This window comes from Seriola lalandi, unplaced genomic scaffold, assembly GCF_002814215.2.
Source record: "Seriola lalandi dorsalis isolate HSWRI2012SDOR001 ecotype SW California unplaced genomic scaffold, Sedor1 jcf7180002054735, whole genome shotgun sequence".
NCBI lineage: Eukaryota > Metazoa > Chordata > Actinopteri > Carangiformes > Carangidae > Seriola > Seriola lalandi.
Genome location: NW_019525288.1, coordinates 2481497 through 2499433, shown reverse-complemented (window position 1 = coordinate 2499433; position 17937 = coordinate 2481497). Strand labels below are relative to the sequence as shown.

The window sequence follows — 17937 nt, the reverse complement described above, 5'->3', positions numbered from 1 at the left end:
CACGTACTTCTGTCAGTTTATTGAGATTACAGATATTTCAATGAACCATAAATGATTTTCATTCTTCCTTTTGTTTTCAGAGGTGTGTGTGGATAAAGCTCGAATTGATGAGTATGAACAAAGAGCTTCAGAACTGGCACAGAAGGCAAGTATTGACCAAAGAAAAAGCAAACAACTTAGATTTTCATCCCACTACACATCCACCTGGCAAAAACAAAACCCATTAAAGCATGTTGGCATGCAATCTAATTTGTTCTATAAAATAACATCTGTTTAGATAATAAAACATTAACATTATAGAGCAAACATTACACTGACAGTTGTTGGGGGCTTAAATTATTGAAGTGATATAGCAATAATATAGAAAATCTTCTCTGATTCTTTTCCAGAAACAGAAAAATAAGTATTTTAAAAGTGAGCATTACAAAATATTACATCTGGCTATAAAATAATAATCAGAGAAATTCAATTAAAATGCTCAAATCCCAAGAAAATGAAACATATTGAATGAATGTTTTTGTAAGACATTGTGGGTAAAGCATTTTTATTGTCAATAACAATTGCACATATGCCTGGGATTTTTCAGTATGAGAACAGTGATATAGTAAAACTTGTTTTTCTGGTATCTTTGTAGATAAATGATACATATGTGCCAAAGCTTGAGTCTATTATTTCAATGTTCATAGCACATTCCAAAAATGAAATAGGAGTTTGCAAACGTATTGTATTACAATAAGCTTTAGTGCAATTTTTCATCTTTGTCATTGTAACACACACAAACACACACATGCTTGTCGAAATGTCGAGGTCAAATGGATCGGCTACTGTGATTAATTGAAGTGGGGGCAGCAACAGCAGTTTGTAGATCCTGATTACAAGCATGGGCTCACTGATTGGCATGTGTACAAGGTTTGTATTAATGGACGAGTGTTTGACAAAAGGTTGAAATTCAATCAGTAAATGAAGATAATTAAGGTACAATGAATGAAATCATTTAAAATAATTATACCATTAGACTTAAATAATTCAATTAAAGAATGTTTATTTTAATTTCTAGGAACAGTGTCAGTGTTTGTGTGTTTCCCTTTACAGTTTGATGAGGAGTTTGTAAGCAGACAGGATGCACAAGTTCAGCAGGTTAAGTGTGAAGAAAAAATAGCTGAACTCCAAGCAGAGCTGCAGGCCTTCAGGTCCCAGGTACGTGACTTGTATGTCTTTGTTTTCAATTAATTGCTTGTAAATTGTATTAATTCTTTAGGGGATAATAGATGTGATAAAATACTAAGTTTGATTACTCAACAAATCCCTTTAAATCTACTATAAAAGTGCAATTCAACTTTCTTTTCTTACTTCCCATGATGAGATGTTATTTTGGGGTGTAGGATGTGGCTGGGGTTGGGAGTGGGGGTTTTATCCACTGGAGCTTGCAGTTTGGTTTGACATGGAGGCTGCTCTACTGGCTAGCTGACACTAAGTCTAATGAGAACACTCACCAGTCCTCCATGTTGGCCATTTCTAATTCTCTGATCTCTATCCCATAAGAGGAAATTGTTCTAAAAGCAATTTATTCTGACAACCCCCTTCAGTCTCACTACTGGGCCTCTCTTCAACCCCCCCATACTCTAGAGAGTTGCTCCCACGCCCTGGCACAGCAAGATAACTACACACTCAGAGAGGGGAACAGAACTTCCTTTTTATTTTCCTGATAATTTTTCAATTTGAGAGAGCAAACACAGAATGAATACTCAAATAGTACCTTGGTTCAAATGATGGTGGTACATTTAACCAATGCGAGTACATACACACACTTTGTGCTGCTGTCTTTGCCTGTCCGAGTCTGTCAGTCTAACTCTCGCCAACACACATGCACACACACTTGTTAATTCAGCAAAGATGTTCTTTCCCTCTAGAGGCAGTGGCAGAGTAAGGGCCCAGGGCTGACCTTTAGTGTGCGTCTTTAATCTAAAACTGGTACATGGATCAATAAGCCATTTGCTCTGTATGATACAATTTACGGAGCTTTGTAGGCCCGGTTATAACATTTGATTTTTAGCTTTGGAAAAAACAAATCATTGGGTATGGTCTGGACAGAATCTGGACTTTTTATGAGCATTTGGCCTCTGCTGGATGGTTGAGAGAACACGCCTCTGTTATCCGTAGCCCAGTGGTATTAGACAGGAAAGCATACTGTGCCATACACTTGGCAGATGCTGTAGTTCGTCTTCCATTTTTTTCCTCCCCAGATTCAATCATTTTTCTTTTTTTTCCCCTGTAATATGAATTCACAGTTTATGTTATTTATCCGGGGAAAGGGTTTCATCAGCATTGCTCCACAGTGTAAAAATGCTAATACCTGAAACAAACAGAATATTCTATAATTAAGTAATATTCACTAGAATCCAACAACAAAAAAAATGCTGACGAACCAAACAAAAAGCACTAACCAAGTCTATAATATTTGTTGAAACTAGAATAAAATGACAGCCAGTGTAGAACAGTATCTGACCTGATGAACAAGAAGTTAAAAAAAAAAAAAACTATTTAAACCAGTTTAGCTTCATAAACACTGTCACAAGGCAATTTAGGGTAAAGGTTTTTTGAACTATATTAATTGTTGTTTAATTTAAAAATCCAATTAAAATTAGAAATTGGGCTCATGTTACTGCCTAAAGAAACTTGAAGGAGTTTATACTGCAGTGACAAGAATATCAGATCTTGGCTGTGTTAGACAATCCTGCATACTAACACGAACACGAGCAAACCTCAACTGTCACACTTTGCATAAAATGAACATTTGTCCCTACATATACTTCTTCTTCTTCTCCCTGCTCTCCAGTTTGGAGCTGTACCTGCGAGTCTGTCCTCTGCCCATGTTCGACAGACGCCACCCCCAGCTCCAGCTGGGTTGCCGGCTCCCCCTCCTCCACCTCCACCACCTCCCTTACCTGGCTGCCCTGCCCCGCCTCCTCCACCTGGAGTGCCTCCTCCATTTGGTGCCCCTCCACCACCACCTCTAGGGTTTGGGGGTGCTCTAGGCTCCCCCACCCACCATGTGCTGCCTTATGGCCTCAGGCCTAAGAAAGAGTTCAAGCTTGAGACCGCCATGAAGCGCCTCAACTGGTCCAAGGTAAGGCACTGTAAGGTGTTTCTAATATTTAACCACCTCCATTTTCATACATGAGGGTGACAATAAATCTAATATCCCGCTAACTAATGTGCCAAAAAAATTACAATGGACTTGACTGTCAAAGTGAACAAAAATTTTATTCTAAAAGTTTCACAAATTGTGTGTATCGTCTAACTGATATCCGATAGAATTACAGGTCTCTAGAGAGGTGTTAGAGAGGTGGTGTGTTATCTTTAACAAAAAGTTTGGGACAAGAAGAATATTTAGGGAAGACATTTAAAGTGGCCTTTTTCTCTGCTCTCAACTTTGTTCTTGATGTTCATTGGCAGCGCCTGAACATTACAGATGTTTTTCCAAGAATTAAACAACAACTTCCTACCTCCATGCCAAGCCAGTAATAATTGAAAATAACAGATGATCAGATGCTATTGTCAGAGCAGCCTCAGTGGTCCCTCTGCAGATGTTGTTCTCCGCAGAGTATTATTAGTTCACACACCAAGTGATATCAGTTTGTGGTATGATTAATAATTTAATAACAGATGTACATTGGTACAGGTGTTCAGCAAACTAAACCATATGCTTGAACATGAACCTTTTAGTAGGACATGAGGAGGACCTGTCTTATGGCACAGCTGTATGAGACCCGCACATATGGTTATGTTCAGGACAAAGCTGTTCTGAAACTTCTTCAGTAGTAAGATTTCAGACTTACAACAAGAGTGGCTCAGCTAGTTTTAGAGAGTAGTTGATAAACATGACATGGTATTGTTATAACTACTGTGTTAGCAAGCAGTTTACATATTTAACGGATATAGGGCCACTTGAACATCTCATTTGATGATGTTGATGTTTCACCTGACTGCAGTGGAACTTTAATTCCAATATTTCTGAGCATTTCAGCCTAACTTTGTTCCACCAAGTCCTGAGAATAACATATGGGTTTCTTAATTCCAGTTGCCCTGTCTAAGCTTAGGGCTTGCAGTGACAACTTTCATTTTGATTTTAGGTGCTAAAGTTTGCAGAGTAGGCTGTTGAATTCGCCAAGGCATCAGCAGTACTAACAACCCTTTCACATTAAGGGACGTTTTCATTTTGAAAATATTGCTAAATGGGGCTTGAAATAAATTTAAAGAGCTATTCTCTTGCAAGATGTCAGCCCTGGTCACACATGTTTTTCTTTTCTTAATATCGTAAATGCGTCTATACACAGACCTTATTGGTTTCTCACAATTGTTTCAGTTGGTCTGTGGTATACTTCACTGGCTAAAAAGTCTCACATTCACACTTTCTTTTTTGGGCAATACCAATACTGTACTGTGTGTTAATGTGTAAAGCAAGGCAAATTAATCATCATTCGATATCTCTTCTTCTGCCTTCCTTTTGAATTTTTTTCTACATTTTGTGGTTGACCATTTTGACTGAATATGTCTTATTGTAGTTACTGTGCAACAAGTTCACAAGAATATAATTCCAAGTGTTAACTTTGATTGGCACATTAACATTTGTGACATTGTATATTTACTTTAGGAACTGACAGGACTATCTTGCAGCAAGTCCATGATTTAGTCTTTTGTAGCTTTTTTTTTTTTTTTGGTAGCTTTTTTTATGTATATATATATATATATATATACATACATTTCCCTCTGTAGCTTGTGTGACTGGTAAAATACACAACCTTGTGTAAACTAAATATGCTGAACTGTGAATGTGGGTTTTCAGATTCGTCCCCAGGAAATGTCAGAGAGCTGCTTCTGGGTGCTGGCTGATGAGGACCGATATGCAAAACCAGACTTACTGAGCAGAGTCGCTCTCACTTTTGGTTCACAAAGAACAGGTCAGGCTCTCACTACATTTTTATATCCTTACTTATTTAACATCCATCTTACTGACTGCTGCAGTTGTATGGTGAGACAGCTTTGTTGTCATTAACTGGCAGGTGTTTTCACACAACCAAGCATTTGTACTTAATATATTATTTAACTTGTGACTTACATAATCAATTTTTCTTTGTTTTATTGAACTTTAGTTTTACAGAGAACTTCCTTCAGGACATGTCCAATCACATATATTCCTGTATAGATTATTCTGCACACACAGTATATTTCTACTCGGCACCAACTCTTGCCACTTCACTTTACTTTCTCTCCTGTCTAATTCTCGCACCTTTCAGTCTCATGTGGGACTTTGGCTGAGCATTTCAGTGTGGTCAATGTTGGTGTTTTTTTTTTTTTTTACTAGTATTTTAAACTACATGCTAGAAAGAACAACTCATGATCAATCCTTTAAAAATGTAGTCAGTCAATCATGAGAAATATGGACATAATTTTTTTCTACTGTATGAATTGAGTCGAAATACAGGTATATGGAGAAATGATGAAAAGTAATGTTGGAATAATGTTCAACTCTATCTCACTGTCTCGTATCTCATGCCTTTCCCTCTTTTGCAGTTTTAGTACAGTCTCTAACAGATAAGTTAGTAGTCAGCAGTCCTTGCTGAATCCGAGTCCCCAAGGTTGTCATGCTATTATAGATTTTGGTGGGCTATTTACACTATTCCTGGTGGTAATGCTGCATGATGAGACACCATACGGTTCCATCCTCACACATTAGTATGGTTGGTAAGAGCTAGAATATTAATTTGTACAAGTTGTTGGAATGATTAAAGGTACAGCAGGAGGCAGCAAGAGATGTTATCAGTCTGGTCCTCTCCTGTGCTTGGTCTATTAGTCCCTTCTCTGATGATTTATTCACATCTTGTTTTTTCTTTCTTGCCTTGTCACTGACTCAGCTAGCTTACACCAATTTGAATTATTCATCCAGGTGTTATCTACCTGTCACAACTCTATGCTCTCATCCCCTCAAACCACACAGAAGCCCCCCCTACACACCAATGCACCCTTGTTCTCTACTGTCAAGGTGTTGAATAATGGAGGCAGATCTAAATGGCAAACAGGTAGACAGACAGTCAAGCAGGTGTTCTCTGGAGAGGGGCAAAGGAAGGATGTCCACCAGCACACAATTGTATTCTGTTCGGGTAACGACCCAGAGCTTCCACACGTTCGCACACTGCATCTTATTTTACAGTAATCATGAAACACACTTCTCATCAAATGAGGAGGCATGCAAAAGCGCTCCTGCTCTGCAGTATGCCGTCTGCCGGGTTGTTTCTGCTTATATGTAATGCATTTTAGATTTGGCGAGAAACGCATGAAAGATTTGACTAAAATCAAGCCTTTCACATTCTTTGAATCCATTCTCTCAGTTGTTTTTCTCGCTGTTTCTTCCCATCCCAGTGGAGGTTGTAGGAACAGCATGACTGGTGGGTTGAGCTGTTAGACCTAGTTGCGACTGCTGCTGTGTGTCAGTGAATGTACGTGTATGCGTATGTGCATGTGGGTTTGTCTTCTTATTAACACAGCCATGTAGCATCATGTTTCATCTCACTTAAGAGCAGCAGCATCTGGATCATCATTAAACATTAAAAAGGACACAGTATGAAACAGTATTCACTCAGTTTTTCTCATTAAATATTAATTTTTATCCCTTCAAACTTCCTCATTGTTTTGTGATGTGTGCAGTAGTTTCTCAGTGAGTCCCTGACATCCTGTACACAAACTGCTGAGTATGGATGGGGACTGGGAACAGTTTGTTTTGAGAACATCACTGTTTTTGCAGACCGCATGTTAATAATGTAAAAAAAAAATATAGTGATTGTTTTTTATTATTATTCACAGCATTAAGAGGAACTACACATTCAACCAGAATTTATATTACTGTATTTGTGAGAATGAAACGCATATTTATTTTGACTAAGGAGACATTATATTCGCAGTGGAAATATCTGTTATAGCTCCTTTGTTTATCTGTTCAGAGTGGTTTTTGGCAGGGGGTCAATGCCACTTGAAAACATCTCCTCAGTGAGCAAATTGCGATAAATGGGTGATTTTACTTTTTAGCGAGCAGGTCAGAGCAGACAAAATTGAATAAGACCATAAGGAACAATATGAGTTGATTTCTGTGCTCTTCTCTCAAGTCTCTGCTCATTAGCTGTAAACCTCTGTTACACATGTCCTGTCCTAAACAACATAAATGAATAGAAGCTTTCAATTAGGAATGAAACAGTAAGAAGACAACGTTCTGTAATGTTTATAAGGATTATGGTTTCAATCTAATTGACCAATTGCAGAGTAGCATTAAGCACAGGCGATATGTTGGATGGTGAGTTGTTTGAGGCAGTAAGAAGAAGCAATCTAGAAAAGACTTCATAAATTATTTTTACTTGTTTATGTTGATTTATCATGATGTGAAGCATTTCAGTTTTTGCATTCCAATATTCACAGTATTCTCACATTACCTCCACACAGGGTATCTTTTTTTTTTTGACAAACTATTTTGCAAGGTACTTATTAGAGGCCGACTGATATGTAATGTAATGAGAGCAGGATATTTTACAGTTTGACAATAAATATAAAATATATGCGCCGATACAGATATATCTGTGATAGGCCAATATTGGCCGATAAAATCATCCAGCCAATAAATCGGTCTGGCTCCAGTACTTATTTACCTCATAATTTTCCTTCCAAAACTTTCGGGTTATAACTCAAGATCAGTTCCTTTTATTGACTCGGCCAAAATGACCCATCAGACAAAAAAACGATCAGATAAAAAAAAAAATAGCTCAGACTAAGAGTCTTTCTCTTCTTTATATTTGACTTTAAATTTCCTATCTGTCCTCCTGTTTTTGGTTGTTTTTGACTTGAAAGTAATCGTGTTCCAAGTCCTCACAACCTATGTATCATCTTAATGCATACAGAGCAGTTGTATTTAAAATTTCCTAGTTCAGCTTATATTAGATCTTTTTTTTCCTACTTAACACAACCCATAGCAGTGCCAGTGTATTCAGCACTTGAGAGTTAATGAGTCTTTGTATTTTTTCTTCAGGCTACGGAACTGTGGACTTATTTCTGTTAAGCAACCAGGGTCAACTAAGATCTGTCTGCACCTGGCATTAATATGCGTATTGGGTGATCAAACCACAAGTGGACAACCACCACCAAGACGCATTGCGATTGGATCACTCAAACCACTTACCGTACCACATATCTTTTTTCAGGGTTAGCGCTAATGCATCCTGATGTGTCCCAACAAGGATGTTACAGGAAAATATGTCATCAGTGCAGGATGTGGTGGTTGTTTTGATGAAAGTGCGCCAACCCTTGAAAAAAATGGAGAGGACCACTGATGTACGTGATTGGAGTTCAAGTGAAACCAGATGCCAAATCTCTAGAGGACTGCCATCGTAACCAGGCCGTTTATGCAGATGGAAGTGACGTAGGCAGTAACTAAATCTGAATTTTGGTCAGCTGGACACTTTTGAGATGCATGATTGACACAGGTGTAAACAGCGAAGTGTGTCAGCTGTCCACTTGTGTTTGGATCACCCAAGACGCATTTTGATACCAGGTGTAAACAGGGTATCAACGCTCTCCAAAGCCATTTACTCTTAACAAGAACAATCCTTCACAGGTTGTATACTTATCCCCTATTTCTCTTTGCAGCCCCACATATCGGCTCTTTTATAACCAAATGCGATAACTTCCGAGGTTGATTACACCTCAAATTATTCTAGTCACTGTATATTCTGTGTTTGGACTCATTAGTGATGTGCGTAGCTTCTTACGCCTCAACCTTACAGATAAATATCAAACGCCTCTACATCCTTTCAAGGAAACAGCCTAATTAGTCTAGAAGAGAATGTCAACTATGCTGAAATCTTGATGTCTCCAATAACTGTGTGCATTAGCCAAGGCAGTGTTTTCATTACTTGCCAGATAGTAGACAAATAGATGGAATGTCATACAGTAAGTTGTCGGTTTTAAAACATAGGGTTAGGGTTATGGTTGAATAATTAATGTAATAAAAACAAACAAATAATGAAAACATGTTACATAACACACATAGTGTAAAACAGGAAACAAATATGACTTGGATGGTACAAACATGTTTTAAACGTAACCATGCTCTGTAAACATACTTGGCAAAATAGTCATTTAATGTGAAGTCTTAAAAAGAATATTACCGCAGATGCCTGCACATTTAGCATCTGGTTTGATGTTAACCATTAAAATTCCAATAATATTTCTCCAGGTTACTATGAAAGAATATTTTTATGCAGCTCACATTTTAGTTAGATTTCAATAAAACTAATTAGACTCAGTTAGATGGATTGTTTTAGTAGCGAATCCTGTAGTTGCACTGTTGGATTTTTTTTTTTTTTTTTTTGGACCTCTGCAACTGTTGCCACTTAACTTAGAGACTGCACAGGTCACTAGGCTAAGACTGATGGGAGCACCCATAATTTTAGTTTATTGAGCAATTTAGTACACTTTGAAATATATCTATAGACAATTATGCAGTGTCTAGTAGTGCTGGATATTACTGTATCTAGACAAAAATTCAGGCTTACAGAGACTTTTCAAAACCGTTGTGAAATCAAGATGTCACTTAATCAAGTGCCTTTTGCTCCCATACACGTCAAGCACTGATATACAAAGCTGCTTTAGTACATTTGCTGCAAGAAAAAACACTGCAGGAATGATGAGGAATATTACTGAAGACTGATTGTAACCTGCCACAGTAAATCAATGGTGGTGGTCAGATAAGATTGAATGTTGCTGCAGGAAAATGTTGATTTCCCATTTCCTCACTCATTTGAAAGAAAGACTCTTTTCTTATGTTGTTAATTATGACACCCATCCTGTGTTTATACAGGTTGTCTCGGCTCTTCTCATTAACACCTGCGTGCATGTACACACAAACAAATTTAACTTGGGATCACACAGACTTTATTCATTTATTCCAGAAAAACACAATCATTTGTTACTACTTCTTGTCAAATTTAGTTTCTATTCTTTGTAACTAATAATTATCTCAAGCTTATAGAGCTGTAGAGAATGATTTTGGATGCTAAGGCAGAACTCTGAATTCATGATAGAGATGTATCATGATATTATTATACTGTATGATTATTCATACAATATTCAGTGCAATGATGCTTTTCCGCGATACAAGATTTAGTGTGAATTTGCTTTGAGGTTCCCCTGAGCTGGAACCTGAACCCGACAGGCATTCAGTTTTTTAAGTTTGAACCCGACACAGTTACAGAAACTGAAGCGCTGAGTTTGTATGTCACTCACAGCTTGTTTACCCTGATTACACGTGTGGGCACCTTGTAAATGACCGTCAAAAGGCTATAATTTTTTTTTCCTCCTTCGGGTCCTGCCAGGTTTCGTCGGACTTTGGTTGGACATCCACTCTCCTGGATGCTAAGACAGGAAAGCCAACTCTATCCCTGGTGTTCTTTTGTATCACTTTCGACTTCTCCTTCCTTGCCTGCTGTCTCTTAACACAGCTGCTGCTCTGCAAGAGTGAATGCATGGAAGGGGACAGGGGCTTGCTTTGTGTAAGATAAAACTGCTGTAGACAAGTGTCTGTCTCCACTTGTATTCACAAAATAGTAAAACTTCCCATCAACTTTTCAAAAGCATGGGAAATGGGAGGTTTGGAGTGAGTCTGTGTATTGTGGAGGGAATGTCAGAAACTCAGCCAGCCAACCTTTTGAGATGAGCCGTTTCAGGCAAACTGGAAGGAATAGTTTTGGAAATTACTTTTTTTCTCAAGAGGTAGTCAGAGAATTTAAATTCCCGAGGGAAAGAAAGTAGGATTAATATAGCCACTAGTACCACTGTTGATGGTGCCGCCGCTGCTTTTGCTCCTTGAATATAGGGGTCTTTGGACCATTCGGGCAATTTTAAGGCACTTACCAAGGCAGCGGCTGTAGAGCTTAAAATGTAAGATTTGCCTCAATGCTGCTCATGTCCAGTTTCTTGATAAACATTAATACCTATGTTTATTATAATATCCCCCGGTCTAGCCATTAAATAACTTCCCTTTCTATAGCCTAGCACCTCCCAACACATGCGCACACATACATATTTCGTACTTCTTTTGACCTCATTCCACAGTCTTTAATATTTCCCTCCCTCTTTTTCTCTACTCTGTGTGTGAGGGCCTGGTCAGTTCAGGCCATTGCAACTCCAGGCACGCAGTCCCATTTCCTCCTACTGGCTTCCTGAGATGTTATCATCTTCCTATAGTATACAACTGAAAGGTTATATTAGTTTATTTCATACAGATTAAATCTCATATCATCTCTGTGGCAATTTTTCCATAAACATAGATAATGTGACTTGTAAACTTTTACATAAATAGCTGTTTAGTGCAAAATGACTACAACAGAATACATTGAATAGAATTGCTCCTGTCTGTCTCACATTCACATGCAAATGCTGTATCTTTTGACATGCAGTAGGTATGAAAAACTGGGGAAAAACCTAGAGGTATACAAACTTTTACAGCAGTGTAACTGACTCTTAATTCTCAGATTCACACAAAGGGCTCACTGTAGCTTAGAGGTTAAGACACCAGCCGTGAACAGCAGCGTGCCTGGTTTGAGTCAGACTGGTGTGATCTCACGTTGCATCACTCTTTCCCTCATTTCATGTCATCTCTCTCCTGTCAAAAATAAAAGCATGTAGATGCCCCAAAACATACTTAAAAGAAATATATGAATAAGTAACCCTATTTACGCCGTACATGTGGTATACTGTATAAGTTTATACTTTTATACACAGATTGTAAGATGCTGTTTCACGAGCTGCTGCATTGACAGTTTGTGGACCATGATATTTTCTTTCCTAATAATTTATTTCAGTGCTATCAGATATCAATTGTGTTAGGACAAAGAAATATCACAAATAAGGAAAGGGTTTTTCTTCCAAAATGTTGTAAAAGTATTATATCCAATGATATATTCACCATTATGGAAACACTGAAGTATTCTGTGTTGACAGCTTGCATTTAAGTAACACACACACTTTGAGTCTGCAGCTGTGTTCATATTTTTATTTAGAATAGCTTACATAATAGCATTTTTTTTTTCAAGTTTCAAGTTATTTTAAGTTTCAGATAGCAAATGTTTACAATGTAGATGTGTTTAAAAAAAAAAAGCAAAAAAAAGAAACAACATATGCTATGCTAAATTTTCCCTGTCTACCTACAAAACTCACTGCTCACAGATCTTTTTCCTTTGCTGTGAAAAAGTTGTGACAAAGTTGTGCCTTGTTCTTTGATCACTGATTATATAGTTTGAGAAAAGAGGAGGTGCTGTATGACAGAAGTCATTCACATACACTTTGAGGTTGAATATGAATAGTGAGGGGTGAAAGAAAGTTAATCATTAGATCCACGAGTGAGGGTTATCTCATTGTGATTATTAATCACAGATTATATGTTAAGCATAGCTAATGATGCTAGACTGTCTCCCTCTGAACTCTGAGCTTTAATCTGTTCCCTTGGCATCTGAGGGCTTTAATTGCAGTCTTTGTGGTTAGTGTCTTATATGATGAGGGTGGAGCCCATAAGGGTAGAGAGGAGTCCTTCTTCTCAGAGCTTCATCAAGGAACTTCAAAAGAGAGAGAAGCGAAAGTGATATAAGCTGTAGCACTATTGTAATTCATTGTAGCAATTTGTCTTCTGACCCGTGTAGTAAGTAGCAGTGAAGTGACTGTAAAAAATCTGCATTTTTATGGAGATGTCTTAAGTTTCATGACTGCAGACATCCCAAATGGGAGTTGTGTTCTGTTTTATGGAAGCATTCCTGTTGAAAAACACATGAGGACCTGGGCAGTGAAATGTACTTTTTAAGAAAATATTCACACACGCATCAAAGAATTTGAAGTCACTGAGAAAATTGTGTTTTGTGTTTCAAGCTTGTGTAAGGTTTTTTTTTTTTCCTCTCACAAGCTCAATTCAAAATGTACAGTCTTCAGATTCTTCATTTAAATCTTTCAAATCCTCTTCTACACATGACAAGTGAAATCCACGTGTTTTTGCTGCAGAATGTGCATCAAAAAGCATCCACATGTATTAAAAATGTGACAGATGAAGATTTGTACCTTGGGAAGTTAGAATGTTAATGCATGCAATGAGAGAACCAAGGCTCTGACCTGTAATGTCTGATGAGATTATGAGACATACATCATTGACTTTTAATGCCTCTGGTGACTCAAATCACTCATCACTGCTAGAACATTAAGCCTCTCCATGAATTGACAGAATCTTGATGTTGTGTAATTCTCTGTGATTACGAGAAATTGGAACCCTGCTCTGTTTCTACATTTGACAAGTCCATTATTGTGAAGAAATATAGACTGAAACTAAACTGTCCAAGTTCATAACAATGATACTGATACTTTCTTTCTGTGAATGCATACAAAATCCCTGTCGGTGGACTGTAACAACACTTTATATTCGGTGCCATGCTTCCTGTTGTCTCTCTGCTGACAATAAAATGTCTGAAATAATGCTAACTTCAAACATCACTAACCAGCTTTTCTTCTCTCTCCTGTTTTCTCTGTCTTTCTTTCTCTTCCTGTCTCCGCCTGCTTTTTATTTATTCTCTTCTTGCAACTTCTGCTTCGCTGCATGATCTGCCTTCATGTTTGTGCTGGAACAGAAACCAAAGGTTAGTAGTTCTTTTTTTTTTTTTTTTGCTTTCACCCATTCGTTGCCTCTCCTCTCAATTTACAGTACCAGTTTTAGCTGTGTCCACTCAGTTCAGAGATTATAATGTCAGATTTTGTGAGATGTTAATCTGCAGATGAGTTGGGAATAACTATAAGAGCTAGTAAGGAAGTGTGACCTGTTTTGATATTTTATCTGAAATAATTTCCATAAGCGAGCTGCTGATATTTGAGGGCAATAATTCTCCTGTTTAAAGGTTTTTCAGTCTCCTAACATCTATCCCATGAGTGAACCTGACAATTACACAGTTAGGGAGTCAGGAGAGTCTTATAAATCTTAATAACATGAATGCTGATTAAGACCTGAAGGCGCACATTGTATTGTTGATTCTATTGTTGTACATTTTGAAACATCCACCTCCATCTTTGGCAACTGCTTGGATGGAAAAAAAGCAAGTACATTTTAGACAACAAACAGAAAATACTCAACATTAACAGACATTGGCTGCAATTCAATTACCGTATTTGTCTTAATTCCTCTCAGCCTATGCATATGAAAATGTACCCTCAGCCTGACCTGGCTGAAATATTAGACTGGAGTATATAGTTCTTGACCACTAAGCGCATTGATTCAATTCCCTTCTCTCTGCATGTTTTGTGGTGCGGTGCGATAACCTCTACTGCTTGCACTGTTTCAGTCTAGCAGGGCCTTTCATCCTGTTAGCTATAAACTTGAGGAGGAATATTAGAGGTCCATATGAGACTGTGTTGCACCTGCAGAGTTATTGTGTTACCACTTTGTTTCCTTTGTTTACATTTACATTTGCATGTAGTTGATATGCCCTTACCGACCTGGTGGTGTGGACAGTGAGAGTTAGTGAGTCATATTTTGTGTAACTTCATACCTCATTCATTAATGTACTGATTATTCTAGACTTCGACTGTATTATTTAGACTTTCCATCAGTCTAAACTGACACTTTTTGGATTTTATTGTCCCTTTTGAAATGGCTGTAGAGTCACAGTAATACAGTGTAATTAACTATAATAGCATAGGTATAATTGTTTCTCCATACAGTTTTAATCACTAACATTTGAAAACGCAAAGGGAGGAAAAGAGACACTGCTTCTTTCACTCAGCCTCTCCTCTTAGTGGAACAGATATGAGAAAAAAGTGAGTAACAAACAAGCAAATGTAGTGAGTGGACACCCAGAGGAATGCTGACAGCTCTCAGAACTTTGCGCAGTTTCTGTGATTTCACAGATAGTCTCCAGAGAAGCTCTTTGAGATCATCAGTGTCAATAGCTGGAGATAAAACATGTATAGCAGGACTTTCCTGTGGGTGTAAGCACAAAGAGAGGGTGAAAATCACAGAATGTTTTAGAGACACTGGCAGGTGGGAATTGAGGGATGAGTGGAACCTCTCCCTTTTTCTTACTGTACTACTCATGTCTCATCTGGTCTTTTGTATTTATTTAGTTCTACCAACGGTGAGTTTAACATTAAGGGACAGTGGGACACCAGTTGAAACAAACAAGGAGAGTGTAGCCTCTCTCACCTTTTGCCTCTCTTTGTTTGGTTTTTGTTCTGGATCATAAAAAGAAATAATAATGCAGCTCTCTGTGAAACGGGATGGAGCTGATTTATGGGGCTGTTTGTGGTACATGATAAGCTATAGACTTTGACTACACATACAATTAGTAACATATACTTCACAATGCAATCATGTTTATGGGGATATTACGGGGTGTTAGTGGAGAGTTTTGGGTAAGGTGAGAGAAAATTTGTGAGATACTTGTGACTGGACATGGATATAAAAGTTTTAGGGCTTTAATACCTGGTGACAGCACCACATATTTATGTGTAGTGGCTCATATTGGCTACCATACTCCATCTTCATTGACTCCTGTTTCCTATACCACTTCATGGACTTTAGATGGATGGATGGATAGTCAGACAGATGAGATGTTTGCTGCAGGTGTAGTTGCCATACATTTGTATACTTTCTATATAAACAAGAGAACCTCAGTTCATTCATTTTTTTTTTTCATCATACATTTATCTTCAGCACAGTACTTCCTCCTCCTTTTCCTTGTCCAGTGTTAATCATTTAAAAAGAACACTAGCTCTTTCCCCTAAAGTGTGAAATGGTTTAAGTCAAGCCATATAATATGTTACTATACTAACCCTAAATTCACAATTTCAAATTTGCCTTAAATGGCTTTATAATCTGTACATCATACAACATCTTTCCTTACAACCTCATTTTGGATAAAGAGAAGTCTATAAACAATTTTTTTTTGTGAAAACATTGATCCATTAAATCTTCTCTCCTTAAGGTTTTTACTGGCGTAAGGATACATTTTTTATTTTTATTGTACCATTAAAAGATTTTTTTCCATATGTGGAGATGAATGTGTTATATGTCATACTTACATGCTACTGTATGGATATATTTTGTCATACCGGCATTCATGGTCTAAGCAGAGTTATCTTAATTGACATCCGGAATAAACCAGCTATTTCTTTCCACCTCACTCTGTTCATCAAGAGAGGGCAGCGAGACAGATTCATCGCCATAGTGCCTGGAAAATGAGCAACAACATGAAGAGAGCTGCCCTTTCCTCAGACTTCTTTTCGGCTAATAAATAACATCCAATTAGACGAAACCCTCGAAGATCTCAAAATCAGTTTGCCATTTCTCCCCAGGATACAGGCATCTGCTAATAACCTACCTCTACTCCAAAGTTATAACACTTCAACAATGTAAAGTAATACAAGTGTTAAAAATTGAGGAATAATTAAAAAAAAAAAGTATGTGAATAGCTTCTTTAGCAACTTGTTTATAACTTGTCTTTTCTTTTTTTTTGTGATTTACTAATGGGAATTTTCACTTTATTTATGGAAAGATCTTAACGATTGGGTTGTGAGCACATTTATCAGGAGTGTGTCTGAAGTCAGACATGAACTCTCATCCAGTATTTGTGTATACATAAATGAAATGGTCAGGTTAGTTCCTTGTGACTGGTTGGCTGGCTGAGTGTTGGTCGTATCAGTTTTCAAAATGATTAAGCACGAACAAGCAGTGTTGGCAACGTAGCACCTTTGTTTCTAGATTAACTGACTTTTGAGACACCTTTATGGACTTTTTTCTAAAACAAACCACCTAGTGCCCTTGCTACTTTCCGTAGAAGAGAGTGGCCAATATTTCCTCAAGAGCGCGAGGTTGGGATTTCCCTCCGCAGTCACACCTCTCTGTGCTGACTGCACAGCAGCTTATGTGAATGCGCTTCTAACTCTCTCGCTGTGTGATCATTTTACAAGTAAATACAGCTGAAATCACAGCACAGTCTTTGTGTTTAATTTATATGTTTCGTGTGTTTTTCAGATGATGTCATGGTTATGACATCAATATTTTAGCAGCAGAGCAGGAGCTTGGAAATAGCTTGTAAGAGACTGCTGGTTAACATGTAGTCTTAATGGGCTGCGCGTCAGTCATTATTTCATACTTGTTCCACAGAAAAACATGTAAATGTGAGCAGCTTTATTCGGAATTTTGCGGTATTAAGATGCTGTATATATGAGCACAAAGAGTAGGATAGACGCAAACACATAAAAAGCTGAAACCAGCTGACACGAGGGAGAGTGCAGATTGCCTACGATGTTGTCCAGCCTTATCCTAGCTAAACTAATCTTGTTTAAACCGTGTCCACAGAGGATGTAAAGGTAACCATTAATGGGGATCCAAATTAACTGATAAATAATTAATAATGTGAAGAGGAGATTTTTATAGAAACAAACAGACTACACGCAACAAAATAACTATGTATGCTTGTTCAGTTTGTGTATTAAAACAGTACACTGGAGTGAGACACTATAAACAAGTATTGCGTTTATCATTTCCAGCTCTGTAATGTTCCTATAATGAATGTTAATAATCACTTAATACCTAATATTTATTATAACTACCTTGCTATTAGAGCCTGACCAAGACTGGATTTTGTAGGCTGATGCCAAAACATTTTTTTTCATATTCAGAAATTTTTGATAAGGATACCCTAAATTTGATTATTACAGAACTGCGAGCAAGATACTGTGTGTACAGAAAGGAGCACAGTGGGTAACCTGCAGCAGTAATGGAATCTCTCTGCTACAGCTGTGCACTGCCTGGGTGAAAATGTAGTGCTGGGGAAGCAGTTACAAAGCAATCATGGCACATGGCAT

At 37.7% G+C, this 17937-nt stretch overlaps 1 protein-coding gene across 1 annotated transcript in view; it reads left to right on the top strand.

The window, feature by feature from the left end:
• Positions 1–17937, top strand: part of LOC111668360 (protein diaphanous homolog 3-like) — a 154165-nt gene that overhangs the window by 39997 nt on the left and 96231 nt on the right. Inside the window, exons 14-17 of the mRNA XM_087178787.1 lie at positions 81–145; positions 1093–1197; positions 2837–3127; positions 4847–4961. Of these exons, the coding sequence (XP_087034913.1) occupies positions 81–145; positions 1093–1197; positions 2837–3127; positions 4847–4961 (576 nt within the window). The remainder of the gene's footprint in view (positions 1–80; positions 146–1092; positions 1198–2836; positions 3128–4846; positions 4962–17937) is intronic.